The 22,688-nt window shown below is 42.2% G+C and overlaps 1 protein-coding gene across 1 annotated transcript; it reads right to left on the bottom strand.

The window, feature by feature from the left end:
* Positions 1-1,727: 1,727 nt before the first annotated feature.
* Positions 1,728-20,783, bottom strand: LOC135492386 (uncharacterized). Its single transcript, XM_064778835.1, has 6 exons — positions 20,258-20,783; positions 8,325-8,495; positions 7,887-8,147; positions 7,344-7,582; positions 5,976-6,636; positions 1,728-1,926 (listed from the first exon to the last, which is right to left on the bottom strand). Exons 1-6 carry the CDS (start codon positions 20,560-20,562, stop codon positions 1,902-1,904), a joined length of 1,662 nt encoding a protein of 553 aa, XP_064634905.1. The 5' UTR covers positions 20,563-20,783; the 3' UTR covers positions 1,728-1,901.
* Positions 20,784-22,688: the final 1,905 nt, after the last annotated feature.

The raw sequence follows: 22,688 nt of genomic DNA on the forward strand, positions 1-22,688 counted from the left end.
TTCCAGTCACCTAGTAGCATCGCCCTTCTATTATGTTCGAGTATGCAAATATAAAGAGCTATAGTGAAACTAAAGCCTCTCATTTCGAATCTTGGAATTGTGATCCTTGCCGTGTTGTCCCCAATTGCCAAGACAGACCGGAATATGACTGAGTGAACGTAAGCTGCGTTACCAGTGATTCTGAATAATGAACAAATAATAAAAATGAAAATGAAAATGAAATCATGTTACTTTACACTAGTTAAGAGCATCCTGAGGAAATCATGAGTTAACGTTCTCCGGCTCTGCTAACCACGGTGGAAAACCGTAGCGATTTAGCAACCAAATGGACGGTTCAAGGAATAGCCGCTGATGCACTCAAGCAGACGGCGTGAGTTGAAAATCAGTATAGTAAAATATGGAAGATATGGATAAATTTTTGCGATGTGACGGCCTCGGCTCGAAGCAGCACCCTGACTCATTAGAATCTGTTATGTTTCGTCTCTGCATCATTTGAGCGGACAATGGGTATTAAGTGATATTGGCAATCAAAGACGGTTTGAGACCTCCTTTCGTGATTGATTGTAAATCCATATACCTACCTCACGTCTTGATGAGGTCCATTCAGACTATAACTGATGATAGCTGAAAGGAGAACGAGAATTCATCAAATGATGTCCTTCTCTGTTTGATGGGCGGAAGTACGAGGGGAGGTGGCTGTGGTCAGGACCAATACTTCGTCCCCAAAAGGGACGAACCCCAAAACGGACGAAGTGCGAGGTGCCTATTGCGAAAATGATTTGTTGCCAAAACAATGGCCTGATTAGTTGGCTAGCCTTGTGACGTCAAATTATTATTACACCGATGGGTTTTCCTGTTTTTCTTCATGGCTTAAACTTAAATGCGTTTGGGCTAGAATTCCTTGCCTTTTTCGAGCTTACACATGAGCTCGATGTACAGCGTAGCGGATCGAGGCTATATAATGGGCTAGCTGCGGTCAGGAATGAATCGGTTGGGCTCATCTTTGGGCTCGTGGGGAGGAGGCTGAGGTCAGGAATGAATCGGTTTGGTTCATCTTTGGGCTCGAGAGGAGGAGGCTGCGGTCAGGAATGAATCGGTTTGGTTCATCATTGAAGACAAAATATCGAGGATGAGTGGGGAAATGCGATAGGAAGCACTAAGTGTGTATGGTGGTACTCACGCTCCGTATTTTGATGTAGGATTGCCTCTGTCAGCAAGGAAATGGAGATTGACAGCAACAAACTGGAATGCAGCAGGCGTTTCATGTTGGGCGTTTCCGCGGAAGAAACCCGATTATCATCGACGTCTGATACAGATTTGATCTGAGTGATCCTCAATAATCCATTGAGGAACATTGATCAATAAGCCAAACTAAAAGTGATGATGCTTGTACCACAACAAAGGCATATCGGTTATCGATAAATCGATAAATCGCTAAATCGATAAATCGCTGATACGTCTATATCGATTATGATTAATTGATGATAATAAATACACATCAAAACTGTTTATGTTTTTTTTTACTTACGGTACAAACCTTTTGTTATAGTTCTCACAAAAGGAATGCACTACTCAAGCCGGACTTACCAAACTGGGTGGATATTTCAGTGCTGTTCGCCAACCGGCTCTCCAAACAGGAGTGACAAAAAATGGTTCGGCGAGCGGTTTGCTAAATATCCCCAGCCATATTTGTAATATGTGGAAATAAGAAGAAGAAACGGCATCTCTCATTTCTGAAATATATCTATTTAATAGCTCCTTGGTAAGGAATATGTGCATGACACATGCATTTGTACCTAGAACTACATCTTTGCAGTGTTGTTTGAAGTAGATTTTGTAAGAGGAATTGTCATGCTTTTAAGCTTGGACTCGTTCCTTCCTTTCTTGGCCGAGATTCTTCTCTAAGTCCTGTCTATGTCAGCGTCCCTGCAAAGCAAGAAATAAATTGAGCAGGTCCAGCGCAATGATATTAGTGTCGTGAGGCGGCAATGGCGGCATGCAGGTCTGGCTATCCTGGCCCAGGATTGTGACGTCCGGGTCGGATGAGACAGCAAGTTGCGTCCCGATGTGTCTGATGCTTGGTAAACTGAAAGACCTCGTACGGGTGAACAGTCACAGTCAATAGTGGAATCGTCTGTCATCCTTATTCTGATGACCAGAACTTTTCAATTAGATTACATTAGATTACAATAGATTATTCGATTCTTGCCTAAGCACAATATCCATGCGCACGTCAGATTCCATATGGCATATGGGAGGTATTCTGCCCACATCGGCGCCATTCAAATGGGCACGGCGCGCCTAGTCGCATTGGCTTTCGTTCCCCGACAACTCCCGACATAATTGTGTTCATTACTGCCCCATCTTAATTGAAATTCAGCAAAAAGTGTAGCACAATAAATAGAGGAAAACGTGCATAAAAGATACAATAAATGAAATTTATTGTACGACATGATTTAGACATGCTAACAGTTGATAAAATGTGCAACTTTCTAAAAGTTCAACTTTTGACAAGATGAAGAGAGAGAGAAGTACATGTATGCACAAATAGTTAACAGACACAAAAACCACAGACAGATACTGGATCCACACACAAATGTGATATGACCTTGGTGAGCACCAACAGCATGAACAGGGCCTGGGTGATCAAAGCATACTATTCACTATCCCTAACCACGGTGGGTAAACGTATCGGTTTGCCAAAGAAAAATACGTGTTTATCTGGAGAGGAAATGACGACACAAAAGAAACCGACAAAAGATTCGTTCATTTTGAGGGGCGTAAGGCCCGCATTTATCATTTTTGTATACCGGATTATTATATATCTGATTGTATACCCCTCCAACACTGTAATGGGACCGCCTTGTTTCTATTGTCTTACAATGGCAATTACGCACCAGTACAGTTACCCACCGTGCTTACTGCAGAGAAGAAGAAAAACTCAAATTAACATATCTGTGTGTAGGGGTGTGCGTGTGTGTGTGGGGGGGGGGGTCGTCGCATTGTGCTCAGCTGCACTTGACCCCCAGTCATTTGAAGGGGTTGTCTTTAAAGGGAAGTCAATTACAAATAATACTACCTCACTCCTCTATATACTTGCTAGAATAAATGAGCTACCTTGATTTTTGTAAAAGGGAAACCTATATGCAAATCTATATTCTCAATTTTTTATCCAAACTTGCTAACTGTCACGTTAAGTATCCCTAAAGACGTAATCTCGCTCAGGTAATCCCATTGACATCGTCACGTTGAGACTGATCATGAACGACTCTGTTAAATCTAATGGGGTTTTAAACAATCCAGCCAAGGACCCCAGTTGCATGTTCTGTAATCAATGTAGCTGGAGTAGATGTATTGTTTGTCTTAATCTTTGCGTAGAGCATCGTTAACTCGTGTGTGAGTGGATACAGTCATGTCTGTCATGCAGCGGTCAATGAAAACCTTGTATCCCCCCTCTCAGTTGATCATCGATAGCCACTAATTTAGTGTCGACTTTTGTGTCGAATTAGACTCAAGTTTTGGGCGAACAGTTTATTCTACCCGTCGATCAGAAGAATATGTAGCGGCATTTGACTTGCTTATCACTTTTAATAGAAAGTTATTCATAACCGTTGAAAAACTTTGTTGACAATGTGAAGAGCGTCTATCGATTTTAATGTACGTCTTTGTTGTGTTGGTGTGAAATCCTGTCCCTTAAAAAAATGCCAAGTGACGGCTAATTGTCGATTTTCTTACCGGGGGGTGGGGGGGGGGGGGGGTGTTACCGAGTTTGTATTGACCGCTGTAAGCTTTTGAAGAAAAAAAAGAAAAGCAGCTCGGCTTTGATATTATAGAAAAAGAACCACTCAAAACATACGGCATTTCGCTAAAAGATTATAATTCAATTTGAAAATGTTCAATTGCGAAAGTACGTCCTGAATTGCCGTGGTCGTGAAGACAGATATTCAAATGCTATAGACACCAAGTTTCAGCAGATTCGTATACACACACTCTAATAACTGTACTACGGCATTGTGTATAAATGCATTTCTATTGCCCTGAACCATCAGTAATTACGAATTGCGTACCCCTTTAACAGCCTAACACATTTTTAACTCATAATTCATGCACCAATACCATAAGATTTCATAAGCTAAGACGACAAAAATTAAAGGGAATGACAATCTTATACAAATAGTGGATGTTTGGGAGTCCGATATGGAATTTTGATGGACGAAGAAATGTCATGGCGGACGAGGCTTTGCGAGCAAAATTCCATATTGGACGACCTTAAACATCCACTATTTGCTATATTATGCAACCAAATGTCTTGGCAAAGAAATCAATCCAAAGGAAAATAATGAAACAATTTGTTTTTAATGAAATATACAAAATGTAAACAGGATCCGTTACGACATTTTTTGGGATCCGTTATTGCTTTTTTGGATCCGATACGATGTGATGACTTGAAATCACATGATGTGAATCGAGTTACGCTATTGGCCAAGAACATTTGGTAGCATAATATTGTGTGATGATTCAAAGTTCTGCGGTCGATATCAAATTGACGGGCATTTTATCCCAACTGGTTAATCAAGGGCAAGTGGTGTACGCACCAGGAGGCTTTTTCCGACATCTTAACGGTTTTTCAAACTTTTCCTGATTTATCCGACAAATGTCCGACATTGTCCGACTAATTGAGTGAGCTAATTTGTATTCATACTTACATGTAGGGTCGCTCTAGGTGTTTGGCTCACCACATCAATCCCATAAGCCTATAATCTCTATTGCCCTATTTTGGGTAGCCCTGGTATTTTTCACAGGTTTTCAAGAAATCTGACCTTTCAGAGAAAAGTCGGACAATGTCGGACTTTTGTCGGTTAAATCAGGAAAAGTTTAGAAAGCTCCTGGGGAATATACTATCAGCTCATGGGGAACATACTATCAACTCGTGGGGAACATAGTATCAGCTCATGGGGAACATACTATCAGCTCATGGGGAACATACTATCAGCTCATGGGGAACATACTATCAGCTCATGGGGAACATACTATCAGCTCATGGGGAACATACTATCAACTCATGGGGAACAAAGTATCAGCTCATGGGGAACATACTATCAGCTCTTGGGGAAGAAAGTATCAGCTCATGGGGAACATACTATCAGCTCATGGGGAACATACTATCAGCTCATGGGGAACATACTATCAGCTCATGGGGAACATACTATCAGCTCATGGGGAACATACTATCAGCTCATGGGGAACTTAGTATCAGCTCATGGGGAACATACTATCAGCTCATGGGGAACATACTATCAGCTCATGGGGAACATACTATCAGCTCATGGGGAACATAGTATCAGCTCATAGGGAACATACTATCAGCTCATGGGGAACATACTATCAGCTCATGGGGAACATAACTTACAACATGAATGTACAGACCATACAGTCATGTCTCTTGTACTTTCTGTTTCGTAGGTGACTCCCCGCCGGTATGTGAAGGAACAAAGTATCAGCTCATGGGGAACATACTATCAGCTCATGGGGAACATACTATCAGCTCATGGGGAACATACTATCAGCTCATGGGGAACTTAGTATCAGCTCATGGGGAACATACTATCAGCTCATGGGGAACATAGTATCAGCTCATGGGGAACATACTATCAGCTCATGGGGAACATACTATCAGCTCATGGGGAACATAGTATCAGCTCATGGGGAACATACTATCAGCTCATGGGGAACATACTATCAGCTCATGGGGAACATACTTTACAACATGAATGTACAGACCATACAGTCATGTCTCTTGTACTTTCTGTTTCGTAGGTGACTCCCCGCCGGTATGTGAAGGAGGATGAATACACATTGCCCTTTAGGCTCCCCGAGAACAAGCGCGAAATAGAATAGAAAAATGAAAATGCTATGACCACACCAAAACAAACACTAAAAGCAAAGCCACCAAAACGAGTGTTTTAGAAACTTGCCATGAGTTCGAGGAGGATTGTATGCAGGCCACGTGAAGCTGAGACCCCTTGTCACTGGGGTTGGCCACCTCTGGCAGGCGATGGTCCCGATGAAATACTGGCGGATCCTGCGGCTCTATACATGGCAATGAAATTGCGTCGACAGTCCCGTCTTTCTTGAATGTAAACTTCCCGAAGTTTTCAAAGCCTTCACAAAAAAGCGTCCAGTCTAATTCAGACTCTGTGCTGAATTCGTCATCTTGGAATAAATCTATCAGAAGACGTCCGTATTTGCCATAAATTGCGTGAAGTGTGTATGTTGTATGGTTTAAGAATACGGTCAGGTTACCGAATACGTTATTGCCATACGTTCCGACGTACGGTGACAGGTTCCGCCGGAAAAACGGCCGGGCTATGATGCCACCGCCGTAATTTGCAGTTTGGTCAATTGCGTCAAGCCCGAAGGGGTCGTAACCGCAGATTCCCTCTGGAGTCGTGAAACTTTTCTCCCTCAGAAGAAGGTCCATTATGTAGAAGTTTACTAGGGAGGTAAAAAAGCCCATTTGTTTTGGTTTGGCAGCACCGTTTATGCTCGTGAAGACGCCATATTTGTGATAGGGGAGAATGTGCATGCTGCTGAAGTAATCGTATATAAACCCGTAATGGTGAAGGACTTCGTAACCTGAAATTGAGACAACGATATGAGGAAATTGAAGGGGAAGTGTTCGTAGCAGGAAAATATTGATATATGATATTCGCAACTTTACGAATCCGGAATTCCGAATTGTTATTTATCGGAGAAAGTGACGGCAAAATCATTGTTTTTTTATCTGATTATTGCGTGTTACTCTCAGAAGGGATACTCAAAAGCTAGTTTGCCGAATCATTAAACTGTTATACTCGCTGCGGATGTTGAATTCGTGGCGATGAGGCCGAATTCGTTGATAAATTGCCGGGAAGGGCATAGCTGGACGTAAGCATGCATTTCCGACACCTTCAAATACACAATATTAGATTCAAAATGAGCATGAGTCACTTCGGATCCAAGTTGGTCATTTGTAATTCGCAATTTGTGAGATTTACGAAACATCGCTATCAAGTGATATGAACGTCAAAGACGACTGAAGTCTATATGTTTTGCCGCATCAAAACGACGCGAGTGGACTAAAGATGGATAATGACTGACAAATATCAGTAAGTGAATCTTGTAAACTAATAAGCAGAAGAGATGGTTGTTACATGTCAAATTATCGCACTAGGTAAAAAGGGTTAACGGTGTCGAAATGAAACTGAAATAATTTACTTTCAAAGTTGAGTCAAAAGAAAATTGATAGCTCGATGGATAAGTATCTTAGTGATTTTCGCCATGGCCACTTTGCGTGTTCTCACCTCTGTATCTCCCCGTGAACCATCCGAGCCCGTAGTCGTAGTAATAATCCATGTCAAACGTAGGTTTCACCATGTCACTATTCCACTCTGGCGGCAGCACGACTTGGGGCTCGTACACTTCCTTCAATAGTGTCGCGTACGGAACATTGTCAGCCCCGCGCATGTGGAATTCCATCCATTTCGCCATGTCTTCGGATGTGCTGCAGATACTAGCTGCCGAAAACGTACTGGAGATTTGCCTGAAAACGTATCAACAATTAGGCTCAAGTAGGCGTATTCGACGGTTCAGTACATTAGTATGATAAAGGTAAAATCAACAAAGAAAAGAAGATTTCAGCTGGTTTTTTGTGTACAGGTATCCTCTGTTTGCATGTGTGTGTCTTAATTAATTCGAAGTTACGAGTCTGTGTATATTTTCACACGCCGGTGATCTTCCCCAAGAACCATGGAGTATAGGTGAAACAAAATGGCGGCCTGTGTTGACAGTCGCGGAACGACGTCATCAATCAATCTAGACCCTGCGCAGGTCGGCTATTCTCTCACCTGACTGCGACCCAGGGCCTGGCTTCAAGCGTACCACCCTCATGTGCCTTGTAAGGCCTCGCGAAGCCTTCCCCTTCGCCTGCTTCTCCAGCAAAGGTCGTTTGCGTCATGTTGAGTGGGTCGAGGAGGCGTTTTCTGACCAGGTCCGCCCAGCGGCCGCCACCCAGTTTCTCTGCCACCAACCCGGCCAGTATGAGGAGGACGTTACTGTAGGTGAACTTAGTGCGGAATCCGTACTTTTCTTTGATGAATGGTAGATGTCTGGATACAAATAAAAGAGACTGCAATTGAGGCTGAAAACAAGATTCGTTGCCTCATATGTTCGGTAAAGCGAGTATTTCTAAATCCGTCACCTGTAACATGACTCAAAATTTCGATGCAAGCATGTTTTGCTGCAGAAAAGTTTAGAAAAGTCAAAGGTGAGGGTTCGATACCTACTTTAAGATTTCTTCTGGTGTCATAGAACTTGTCTGCCACATGCCGTTGTAGGCCGGAAAGCCTGCCTTGTGTGAGAGGATGTCACGTGGTGACATATGGAGGGTCCGGTAGTCATCATGAATATAGAATTCTGGGCCAAGGATGGTTCTGATTGGTGTATCCCAGTTAAGCCTGAAGAAGAGTAGGTATGAAGATGGTGAAAAGTCATCAGGTCGCAGCGCTGTTCCGACGGCCAGCCCAACACGGCATTATGAGGCAAAGATGAGAATTCTATCTTTGCCCGTTGTTTGAAGCTAATCCCGCAGTCTGTAGTCTGCAGGCCACTACATTCTGCCACTGCATTATGCAGTTCGTAGTTCCTACGTTTCGCGTTCCTTCGACGTGAATGTCTTCATTGGAAGGTATTGAAAACTACGCAAAAAGGGCTTGTTTTTTTATTTCGGATTATTTTCCTGGACCACCAGTAATAACGAGCGACGTACCCCTTTAATCTGCTCATCTCTGTACCACAAACAATGCTACCTCGTTAACTCGCCCTATACAGTGGCTGACTAAGTGCTGGCACCTGCGCCGCTTAGGCCCGATCTCAAGCGCTCCGTTATTTACAAACATAATGGCTTGTTTACGAATTAATATGCCAGGTAGACAACAACTCTAGCTGGGAGGTAAAAGCTTGCTAACTTGATCTGTGAACAGTACTGTTGTAAAAAAAAGATAATGTCCAAGAAGTGTCCCATAATACAACGGAAAAACACCATGACTAAAGTAACAGATCATTCTCCATTCGCAGGACCGACTCTATTTATCGGTGACGTCGTTCCGTCCCCGCTTGAATTGGCCGCCATTACGTCCGAATGGCCACGACTGACCTTTTCATCATTATAAGACTGTCAGGGCCGCCAGTCAATTTTTGTAATTTTATCCTCCAGAGTGTGTAAGAATCGATCAGTGGTCGTGGCCATTTTCAGTCCGATTACACGACCCGATCGCAACGTATTCAGATTACTGAAGCGAATCAGTTGAGAAGTGCCAAAGGAAATTTCCTTGACAAGTTTTAGTTAAAAGATGCTATAAAGTTAAAAGGTAGTAAAAAGAAGCTCGCGAAGTTTTGTGGAATGGACCCTGGTACCCAAGAAGCCTCACAAACAGACGTCTTTGAAGTATCTTTCTAAGCACAGGCTGTCTGGTTATACATGTACTGCGACCGAGGGGACTCGGAACCCTGTGGTAAGATGCATTTGAACTGTACATATTGGTTGTTAGCGAGGCCATTAACCTTGCTTTTAGTTCAGAAATATAATATGTTCCGTATCATTCATTGGGAATATCGCAAGGTAAAATATGAAAGATACCCACCTTCTTGAAGAAAGCCAGCGTCAATCAAGATGCGACCTCTTTTATACTCAGACTCTCCGTTTCCATCAAGATTTTAGGAAACACAAGGGGACAATGCATCGAAAAACTTTTAGATTAGGTTTAGTATATCTCCAGTCAAAAATGTATAACAGCAACTAAGTCAATTTGCGCAATTGTGATGAGACGGGAAAAGTTTCAATGGTGAATACGATTGTCTGGTGTTTTTGACTGCAAGGATAGAAACATATAGCGGTGGGTTATGTCCAAAAAGTTATCATTCGTGACAGCTTTCCGGGGCGAAGTAAAATGCTCTTATCATGATGAATGTGGTGACAACATCACTTATTTATAGACTTCCCACCCAAAAAATAGTTGCACATTAACCGGCAGATACAATGAATATAGACTGTTATCACGAAAGAGATTTGGAAATTTTCGCGAAACGCATGAATAAGACGACCCAAAAATGCACGGGCACCTCACCAAGGGAACCATTTTAATTCCTAATGCTTTCAATGGTATGATTTCTTAGGTCACCATTATTTCGAACAAATTTTACTAAATCTTTCAATATGGCCATGTTTTTTAACACCCAGTGACCATGAATGTCGCATCGAAACGGAACAAACAATAAACTTCTAATTCCACTGCACATCCTCTTTTCTAACTCAAGACTAATGACATTAGGCTTTAATGCATTGTGCACTGGAGTGGAATTACCATCATCAAAGTAACACCAGGAAATGAACCCAGTGACCTCTCAATTGCAAAACGCTACGCTAGGCCTTGCGCCTATCGGCTAACATCAAAAGCTATGTAATAATTGGTCACAACCTTCCTTGCTATTGCAAATCCGGCTACCAAAGTATCCACATTTAAAAACTACCCCATTTCGCAACGTAAAATGTCAACTAATCTCAACATAAAACCTCGTCGGCAGACTGCGTACACCAATAATGTAATACATATCTAAACTCTCGCATCTTAATACTTATGGCGAAATGCCCACCCTCTCTCTCCAAATGTAAAGCCGGATTTCACTCTCCATGGCAGCTAGCAATATTGAGACGATCCCTAAGTTATAATGTACATATAAACTGGTCATTTTTCAAGACCTATATCGGCCGGCATGACTGGTTGTAAAGTCGCCAATAACGGCGCTCATGATGCAATTATAGATAATGCATTGAACACCCTTTCAATCAGTCATAAAGTTTAATCAGACAGATTTACATAAGATCTCATGTTCTCATTGTCCATCGATCCCGAGCGCTGTTTCATTCTCCGAGCAGACATGATATCCAAGCATTATTCTCTCTGCCAGTATTAGCTTTCATTTTTTTGACGTCACTGTACATTGTACATTGCGTACGTAGTGTAACCAGACTGAAAATGGCCGCGACCACATTGGTGATAAAACGACAAAAATGCATGTCGTTTGAAATAGAATTGTGTCAACTACACTATTTTACTACATCATTTTAACCATGTCACAAACTGTCGTGTGAAAAGCCGGGAAGGACTCACGTCATCAAATCTAGACTTCCGGTCCTGCGCAAAGAGGCAGGTTCTGGTAAATCTGAGTCAAAGCGGCAGACTCAGGCATACATGTTGGCTTGGTTCACAAATTTTCATATTTGTTCATCTTTTCTTGATGGCCAAGTAAAATGGTGTTTTGGATACTTTTAATGCGATTAATGTGTCGACGTACATAAAAAATACGATGAACGCTAATAAAAGGCAAAGACACTAAACCCACAAAGGGGTTTACAAGGTATGTCTTAACAGTAATGTAACTCAATATTGTACACTGCCTGAATGAAAAATTAAAAAGAAGTACGAAAGCTGGAACATTGTAGAGTTCTGTCGCCAACATCCCTTCAAGCTACTTTCTGTAGAAAGAACATTGAGCAGTGTTTTCTGGGATAAGTTTTAAGTTTATTACAATCGAGATTTCAGACAGGTGTCGTGAGAAATTCTCGCCATAAAAATACCATTTCTCTGTTCATTAGCTCCTCCGGAGGCAGTTTCCGTTACGTTACGGTTAAACGGAGAAGACGCCGGAAGTGCGGAGTTCTTAAAGAGGTTAAAAACAACAATATTCATCGTATTTTCATTATTGGAGAAAAAAATTGCATCATAGGCAATTCATTTACGCGTGGCGTCCCTTATGTTTTGAGAGACGTCCAATATATCCACTTATGATTACGCCCTAATATAATTAACGCCCCCCCCCCCCCTGCGCGAAATGCACACACAGTGATGTTAGTAATACAAAAATACAAATAGACTTGCGCCATTATAACAGTTTGGTACACGAATCAATACAACTACATGTACATGTATACATTATTAGTCCTGAGCAGGTTTATAAAGTTCTATATAGGACCTCAAATCTGCGTTAATGACATCTCTGTTGACACAAACTCCCGTATAATGAGATCTAACAGACCTCCAAGTGAGGGGAAATACCCCCTAAAGTGATTATGGCCGGTGAAATTCATTTACATAAGATCATCAATAATAATTCGTATTATCTCTTCACCATGTTTGATGGAGTGAGTCTGATCGCGGGATTGGTCACGTGTAGTCAAGCCGCCGAGTATCCTACTGAAGGCGGACAGTCGTTGGCCAAGGTTCGGACGACTGTATTTCCGTCAAGTTAACCTGCATTCGCCATCTTCTTCGGAGTGCGAAGCTGATTTTTAGTACGAATTCTCTGCAGGCCTTTATCATCGTTCCAGAAATTTCTCGATTTGCGTTCCCAATATTTATAAAACCTGAATAAATATCCGCAGTATTTATTCGCATGCCCCTTATCATCCCTGACGGCTGTTTACAGCGGACGGGTACTGTAGACTACAACATTTTTGCGGGTGCTTTAATTTCGCGGAATTCGCAATAACCAGGCTCGATTATCGAATAATAAAGACCGCAAAAACTTTATTTTTATTAGAAAAACACAAAGAAACAGTAAACTGGCAAAAATACAATTCATTAAAATTGTATTTTTTGCAGATTACAGTTTCATGGGTTTTTCGTGATAAGTTTTGAAAATATGATTTTTCAGAAATTTTCTCGAATCTCAAAAATCGAAAAGCGCGAAACTCTGGTAGTTAATGGTACACTACACAGGTACTGTAATGACAATACAACGTACTCATCATATGCGTTTTGTTAAGAACCTCCACGGTACGACGACAACGGCGTGAGTGTACACACAGGTTTGTATCTTGAGGGGTCATCGCCAATTACCCGAGATATTAACGCCTGCCAACATTGACGCACATAATTCACGATGATATGATAACGGTGATAAATTTCTGGCCTATATTTTAGACCCGAAATTCGTACATCAATAATTTTATACATGACATCCTTCCGCATGCAGTTCTTTTTTTATCAATTACTGGATAACAATAATTGTATTGGGCTGAAGAACCGATATTTTACACCAACAAAATCAGGCATCTTTTCAGTTCCCATTGTGTTTCCGACACGTACGTACCCGACAAATTTGCCGACCAAAACACCTTCGTAGATTCTTGCGGTGGTTTTTTCGCTGACATCAATTTAAAGGTTGCGCATCATGACGACACCCGCTCTGTTCAAATTCAAGTGTGTCTAGTGACTACTAAGATTGCCATCATATTGACGCAGGTCATATTGATAAACTACATTTGACTGTAAGATTGTGATTATCACGTTCATTTGCCCCAATAGCATTCCGCGAAGATGACGTCACTGCAGCTGCTGCCCTCTATTTCCCCATCGCTGAATTACAGGCAATGTCGGACAAACATGCGGTTTCGTAATGGATTCAGGCTTTCTAACTAGGGCAGTTACATTCAATCTGGCACATGCCCGAGTGTTGGAAATACATGTACTACATAATTGTTCTGAATATTTCTCTCTCTGACTCTATGGTATCACTCATGCTAAAAACATATAGGATCAAAGATAATTGACTTTGCAATAAGCTCAAATGCGTAGAAATAAGTGTCGATGTCCGACTGCCACGTGACTAAAACGTCATCAATATCTTATTCAAATGACCTTGTGAGCTATAAATAGTAACGTCGCGGAATGCTATTGCTGTTGAAGTTGAAGTCGGAGAGAGAAGTGCCGAGATCGTATCGCCGGTCGAGCTTTTCCTACTGCAAGGTTTCAGGACAGACCGGCGTTAAATTATTGTAAAATTGGATGAAAACCTATATCGTACTTGATATATATATGTTTTATAAACCCAAAACTTTAACTTTTAACTTTTATGTTCACGTCCGCGAAAAGGAATACTCGTAAGGTGCTAACTGAGAATTCCGACTTTGGGGAAATCATCAACAGACGATGTGCACTCATCAGGTGCTGAAAGCCGATGCTCATGGCATCCATCAAGACTCCCATATCGTCTGATTATAACGATGTGCAGGATATTGGCGAACTTAACATCTTTCGAGAGGTAATAATGATGTTTGAAATAGACTTGGGTTAAAGTGGTCAAGAGGCAAATTCTTCCAGACTCTACTCTGAAGAGATTAGGAGTTAATGTTCGCTTCTCCAGCATGGCATGCATACATGTAATAACCCCTCATACATTTTCCATCGATGGTTGAAGCAAACAGGGCCAGTGACACTTGGGGAGGGGCATTTTACACCGGCATGTCATACTTCTACGCACTATAGCTTATACCTTAGTCCGTCACCACTACAACAGAGACGAACGGACTTGATGAGCACTTTTTCAAGAAAGAACATTTATAACTTTTAAGACTCCTACACCGGAACAAATCCCACTTCTACAGACTCAGTCTGTTAGCAAATTGTATCGCACGAGAAATTCCAAACAGACCGTAGACAAAAACTAAACTATCTAATAGGAACACATGTTAACCACAGTCAGTATCAAGGTTCCGGGTATCATTCAAGCCGAGTTGTAACAAGTTCCTGCAATCAGCTAACATCTAGCAGTTGTAACTGTCAGGTGATACTGGGGACAGTCTCAACACAAAGAAGTCCTTTTCTGGCGGAGGAAAGTACAATATGTAGTAGCCAAATTGACCCACGTCGACAGAAAGCCCTTCCCAGACAGGAGGTCATTGCTGAAGGCCCGATTCCATAAAGTGTTTCTTTCAGGCAGCGGTTGCCGGGGCTGCTCAACCGTACTCACACTGATCTTAATAGAGGGTTTGAAAAAACTTGAAAACTTTTTCGTCCCGCACCAATATGAACCCCGCAGCAGAAGTTTGGTGAAATGAAAAACCCTTATGGTTGTTGAGAGTTACCTTGCTAAAAAAAGGGGGTTTCCATATCTGTTTTGGTCAAAAAACAATCGAAGCTTTTTCAAACGCTCAAAAACCTTATACATTTGTACATGTAATTCATAAGGGTGTACATTTAGCTTTAGCGGGCATTCCGAAAGTCAAATTACCCGCTTGAGCGTTTGGTCTGGGTCGGGAGTACCGCGGCATCAAAAGACGCCAAACCCCGACGGCATTTTCAAATGTGAGCCGAGTGCAGTTTTGCCACGACGGCAGTGGAAATACGCCTATGGTCACTCACGGCAGGAACTGGAGAGGATCACCAGAGATAAACGTCGTCTTAGGAAAGTCGTTCGCTGTCTACTCAGAGGCGGGAGCAGAGGGCTTATGTAAAGTACATAAGTGCTTAGAAGACCGATATGACCGTCAACAAAAAGGGAAACCGATAAACTGCAGAAGAAATGGCATTCGCGGACGGTTTTGTGTTATAAGAAGCCGTTAAGTTTGATAAATTATCGTTTCTTGCGGGATTGAAAAGGTTAGATCCAGGGTGCAGTGTTTATGACATATCGCATCCTTTTCTTAAGTACGAGGTTAAGTCAAGGAATACAGATATGGTGTATTCCTTTAGCTCTTGCTTTTAGCTTGATTGAATTGTGTTACGGCCCCTCGCTTAGCGCCGTATTTCTTTACCAGCAGCATCCATCAACACAGACCTTCGCACCGCACGAACTGGTAAAGCGAATGAATGAACGGGCGCAGCATGAAGGAAACGTAAAACATCGATCTGCCAGTTTTTACTTCCATACTCCGCGTTCCAATGCTTTTTATGGGGTTTTTTTCAAACCGCGGGTTGGACCAATATTTTGTTTTGGACGATGTATGGAGCCGGCCATGAATGACCATGCACAGCGTGAACTAAAATGTAAATGGAGCTAAGAATCAAATATCCAAACCTTGATTCGGCTAATGTGAAACTTTCACGGTTTGAATCCAAACTGCAAGCACCGCTGGCGACCACTAGCACTGGCAACAGCCAATGTGAACATCCTATACCATCCATGCCAGACTCTATTATACATAACCAGCCAAAGGGTGCGAAGAGACAGTTTGTGGTTGGGGAGATTAGCCTTGGCTCTGGTCGAGTATAAACCAGAGCAAGGAAGGAAGAAATATCAATAGATATACATGTATAGTGTTTTTCAGATATATCTGGCCATAGGTACTTGGCTGACCTCTGGCTAAAGGTATATGTACTTGGCTGACCTCCTGTGGTCGGGTCACATTCCTGAGTTCAATTGAGTATCATCGGCCAGAAAAATATGAAAAACACTGTCCGACATTTCGTCTATTTGCTCTTGGCACTTTTGGCCTAACGACCCCCATGCAAGTTGTTTCTTGGGGGTCGATGTTATCAAGATTTGCCCTGATAACACATTTGATAAGACAACAGAGCAATGGGAATTTAGGCCCGGGTACGCGAGGGCTTTGTTTGAAGCCGATAGACCGCCTAGGCCTGAATTCTTCTAACTACGTGTACGAGATAAAATAACGCAACGGGTTATTTTCGATCAACTGGAATCTAGATGTGTTACAATGCGAGCTTGACTGTATATATAACCTGCCGATTCTCATTCGAGTCTTTAATTCCCGCCTTTAATTCTCACAGCAATTACCATCACAATGTCGAAGCTATCACTCTCTCATTATAGGGAAAGAGGCTAATAGAGTTATCGCGAGGTCACACGGTGTTGAGAGATCTTTATAACACACCAATTCCCCGGGTTAAGGCCTGGCAGCGTGATGCCCAGTGGCTCGCCCAGGACCACGCTAAAAGTGCGCATAACCATGCTCTGCGCTGTGAAGGCATTCTTTTAGAATGTTCCAACAACTTTCATCAATAAAATAAGACATTTGATTGTTTTTCTCGCTCGTTTGCGGGGAGCTTCATGCCGATTTCAGCGCCAAGCTATAGTTGTAGGTAACCGGGCCAACGGGCTTTTTATCCTGTCTTCAATGAGTGATTTATGTGTGTATTTATAGATGATTTGTTTTAAGCGCTCAGACAAAGGACGATTATACTGATTGAATTATCTTCATTTCCTCTGTTTACCTGGCAACTATCACTTTTTCTCTATTTTGGACACCCTTTGGGACTGCCTGTCCTTAATACAAACGTGTCCTGATTCAAGGGGTCATATTGAACGAATCCTATTTGGGACCAAAGTCACAATCTCGAAGAGAGACCAAGTTTGTGTCCTGCGAAAAGAGATGTCAGCTAAGAGAGGTTCACTGCACATAATTTGGAACTAAATAAACAAGCAAGGTCAGAGAAGCTAATGACTGTTGGGCTATTAAAGTGAGTGTCTGTAACTTCCGCGAGAATTAGGCGATATTATCTGTTTGACGTGTTAATGAACACCGAGAGGTATCCAATTGTCATGGCGAGGCGAGAGACATCACAACCAGACTAACTCTTTACCATTCACGCCGAGAAAAGTAAACTATATCACCAAATACTGCCTGTATGTGGTCTTCATCGATCGACTTAGTTCCTGTCATTATAAGTACTTCACTATTCGCTTCTCATTTATTAATTGGTAAGTTTTAATTGCGGTGTTTGCACTGCATAAGAAGGACCACTAGTGGCGAATAGAGACGTGCATATCGGATATACTTTTTAAAGGGCCAACATTGGCGTCGAATTTAGCTGGTCAGGGGATAATATCCCTAATTGCCACCATGCGCCACCACCCTGAAGTATCAAACTACAGCTCATCTCTGACTGAGTGGCTTTAGCTTGTATTATAAGGCGGTTTTTGACATGACTTGCAAATTTCAAAATTCAGCCCTGCCCAAAGTCACCAACCAACAATTTGGCCACCTAGCTACTGCCTATACACCTTTCCAGAAATGGGGCGCTGAGTGTCCGAAATAGTGATGTCATAGGGGGAAACTAGGCCTTATGGTGGAGGGACAAAGGAGATAGTCATGGTTGACCAACACACTTGAATGCCTTTAATGACGGACAAGGGGGAAAAAGTTAGTTCCAATGCAAGCCACCAATTTCGGGAAGCATGTATGGAACCCCCTTCAGCAAGTGTACACTGAAGCATGCATCTCATGTTTGGAAAGCAAAATAACTATCGACATAATATGTTGTTTTTGCCAGACAGGAATTAACGAGTTTCTTACATAACTTAGCGGATCAATGAAAGGGTGCTAACTAGCCGTCTCTTAAATGCGGTCCTAAACATAACAATTGATCGCGCAAGAAATAACATTACAAACTACTGGGAACGTCATTTGCCATGTAATGCATCGGCATACGCTTTCATCTCTGGCCTTCAGCATATTGAACACGGTAATGGCTGGCAAGGCATATAAAAACATCGGAAAATAAGCCAGTGCACTGCTAACTTTCAGGAGAGTGCAGGCCCTGGTGTTTCTCCAACACTAATTCAAGTGTGAGTTAGTCATAAACAGATATTATACCTGCGCTAATGAGTGGTTGGAAGAGAATAATCATCGACAGGACCGATTTCTATTTAGACTTGCATTACCGAAGGGAGTCTTCCCTATGTTCCCCGAGTCCAATGTTCCCTGTGTTCTAGTATGTTCCCCGCCGAGGTGTCCTATAATGTTCCCCGAAGCCTATGATCCTCGGGTTCTATCTTCCCCTATACGACAAATTACGAAATTTATGGTTTGTAAAGAGGTATCAGTTTTGCAAAATGCTTGGGATATTGCTGGGCCTTGGTTCACAGACAATGGCTAAACCTAGACTGTAGGCTGTAGGCTGTAGGCTGGTCTCTCTGTATTACTTGCCTCTCTGCACCCAGGTGTATAAATGGGTACCGGTCAGAAATGCACAGATTATAGCGCTGGTTGAGCAGCTCATCTGTGGTCTACTGAAAGGTTTCAGGACAGACCGGGGTTAAACTGAAAGTCGGATGATAACCTATATCGTAGTTGATATCAGACTATAAACCCTAAACTTTTAAAACTTTTTTTTATATGCCGATCACAGCGTTAGTAAACCATTACATAAAGAGGTGATTAATTAGAAACATCGTATACCCTGTGCAATTAGGCACGTATCATAATTACACCTGACACAAATTCCACCCTCTTCAATGACTTCTGTCTAATTATAATACTCATTTTTGTGTGCGATAGGCTTTATTACTCCATACATCGAGCACGAGATTTTTTCACTTCGCGCCCGAACTGTTGTCAAGGAAGACAGCTAGCTTCTTGCATTTGGTCCACGGCCTATCAGGTCATACTTAATTGGTGATCATCGTGCCACATATCAGAGATATGATGAAAATATGCGTGTTCGATCGCCATGACATTTGTCACGATTGCTCAAGACTACCCGCCAACACAGGCCACACTGGTAAATTTCAGTGTTCTTTATCACCAAGGGTTTTCTGTCACTGATGGTGACTGATGTAATATTCGCATAAAATCCCGCACCAATCATTCAAAAGCGGACAACGAGAAAGTTTCCTTTTGGGTCACGGGACATCTTGACATGTGATAAGAGTCGCATGTGACCAATACTTGCACGTCACGCTTCTTGGCGCTTTTTTGCACTTGCAGTAGGCCTATATATAGTGTCCTATAAATCATCTTATCTTATTTGAAGAACCCATCCTGACTCTCACTATCGAGCTCCACAAACCCATGACGGATTCCATCAATTTTTCCTGTTTTCTCGGCACAGTCTCAGCGCGTGCCCCAATTACAGCGCTGATATGAAAACTTAAAGAGGGCAAAGGTCAACGCCAATCGCACGTGAGTGTGTGATTTAGCGATCTCAAAACATTGCGGGTCAAGATGCCGATACTCGGACGTCACGGTTCTTGACGCTTTTTTGCAGTCAAACAATAGAGTTGCAGTATAGTGACCTATAAATCGTGTCATCTTATATGAAGTAACCGTATCATTGAAAAAAGGGCGACCTTATTCGCTTACAACAGCCAGTTTACGAATACGATCAGATATGCTGCGTCTGTTTTAGACGGGTGCTTCTAAACTGAAAGGTAGAAAATGTCCTCTGCGCCGCGATGATTTTTTTCTGAGTTTTTTTCACTGTCCATTCGTAGTCTACTATTTTTTCATTACCCTCCCTCGGTTTAGGGAGAGAGTTTCATTTTCCTTTCACCCGACAAACGCATTGGAATGATCAGTAGCCCAAAATGAAAATCTTTTGGCTCTACCATTGAGACTGAGTTCAATTAAAATTGACAGCTAGACTTCATCGCTGTAGGCCTAAGAACATTAAATGGTGATGGTGTATTAACCACTTACCCCCTCTCGTGAAGCAGATCAGCCAACAGAGTAGAAGTGAACGCTTTGGTCAACGACGCCACACAAAATTTGGTCCCGCTTGTAACTGGAAGTTCAGCCTCCAAGTCTGCATACCCGTATCCTTTAGAGATAATGGTCTCACCATCCTTTACAATGGCTATTGAAAGTCCTGGTATTCCCTTACACTTAATGATATTCTGAATGAACTCGTCCACGGACTTTATATGCTCCCATGACTTTGCCTCTAAAATACCTAAGACGCAAAGCCCTAAAACGCAAGCGTACGTTATCCGATCCGGCCGCATCGTGCTCTCCTTCTGAACTGGGCGCTCGGAGTTTCGATTCGCGGCTGTTGATGAAGTTAGACAGCTCTGGGTCAAACTCCAATGAGGGAACGCGTGTGAGTCAATACTCCGTAGATAAATGAGTGAAATACCTTATCCTTGTTGACATGTTTTGTTGAAGTACGTCATTGCCGTGTCCTCATGTGATGGGCACGCGCGAGGTCCGCGCATCGTCTGTCTGTACCGGGCGCCGCAGGTGATAAGCGGGCACATGGCGTGGGAAGCTGCATTCTCCAAAGCAGACATATATAATAGTTTAAGTGTTCAACAATAATCTCTCTGCCGGTATTAGCTTCCATGTTGGATTAGTCAATGTACATTATACATTGTGATCGCGCAGTGTTATCGGACTCAATAAAAATGGCCGCAGCAACCAGATTCGTATATAACTTTCGGGGTGAAATTACAAAAATGTATGTCGGCGAAATAAAACGGATTCAACCAAACAGTTTTGAATGTATCATTTTAACCAAGTCACAAACTTTCGCGTGACTGGAGGCAATCATGAAATGGCGTATAGTCTTGGCCTTTTGGCGGAAATGGTGGCGGCCATTTCAGGCAGGGGCGGAAATTCGACATTGTTTAAACAAAGTTCCAGTCCCGCGCAAGGAGGATGGGCATAAACAGATGTGCTCAGTGTACAGTTAGTTATTGATAAAAATATGCAAGCCCTTGTTTTTGGTGGCAAATCGTTGAACTCCTCACTGTCAAGTTGTGAAGATAGCTGCCGCATGATGCGCCATAATGAATGCGAATCAATGGTTCTTTGCTCCACGCCACCTCACTCGGTGTTGGGAGCAGCAGAAGAAATACCATCAGGACTGTTGATAGTGATCATGATTAAATATACAAGCCTTTGTATTTGTCAAACAACTAGTTATCTACTTGTGAAGATAGCTGCAGCCTGGTATATTAAAGTGACGATAATTATAATCGATATACAATACAAGGCCAATGAAAGTTGACTGATGAAAATGTTGTCATTTTGAAAATACTCTTTCCCTTCTATAAGACCAGTGACAAACGTTTCCTTTCTTGCCTCATCGATGTCTTCAGACAAGGTTTTCTCATCTTTTAACTTCAGAGAGTGATGTATTCCGATGTCCTAATCTCAGTCCAGAACATATGGCGGAATATACATGCGAGTGTCGGTGGCCGCACGGAAGTTTTCTCCCGTGCTAAGGCCACCTTCCCTTCAGAGAGGCTAATCGAGCAGAAACAGATTGCGGCACAGCCGATATTTCGGCCATTTATCTCTATAACAAGAGACGACGGGTTTTTTTTAAATGCCATCTTTTCTCTCGGCGTCTTTGTATATAGAGTATTGCATGTCATACATACAGGGATCATTTCACTATTTATAATCAAACGTGTGTTTTATTTTTTCGTCCTTTTGACCCATCTTGACGACAGACAAATTTGAAATGCACTAGAGGGAGAAGATACATTTGAAATGTAATGGATAACGCGCGTTTTCTTCAGGTCGAAATTCCCGGCCTTAATCACATCACTAAAAAGGGCTGTTTCTATGAATCAGAACACTGAAATATGAGAAACACTGACAGATGAGAAACACTGACTACTAGTAACACCGGGACGCATTATATAGAACCAACCCCACATATTCGATTGCACTAGTCTCATGGAAATCGATGATGATTTGCAGCGTGACTTTGTGATGAAATTTTGCTGAACGAAATGTGTCAGCGGGCAGATCATTCTATATGCATCATCTCCGGCTTAAACACAAAATTCGACACAATTCGGATGAATGATAATTGCAGTAAGAAAAAAGACTTCGCAAGTATTTGAAATCGAAGGTAAAACATGTTTTAATTGACACGCAGTACATCGCGGAACGAGTCTGTTACCAGAAATACATGAGGGACGACATCTTCACCCATTATGGCATGCCAACTTTTGCCTCCGCAGATAATATTTCTTTCCTTTTAGTTATTGTAGAAGATGTGAAAGTAACAGAGGTGTTAGTATTACAATGTATAGACCCGTGTATTGGATAAGACCTGAATTTGTTTAACTGCGTAGAGGGCTCGGTTGCTATTGACCTCCAGGCTTGGTGTAAGTTT

The sequence above is a fragment of the Lineus longissimus genome, chromosome 8 (genome assembly GCF_910592395.1).
Source record: "Lineus longissimus chromosome 8, tnLinLong1.2, whole genome shotgun sequence".
Classification (NCBI taxonomy): Eukaryota; Metazoa; Nemertea; class Pilidiophora; order Heteronemertea; family Lineidae; genus Lineus; species Lineus longissimus.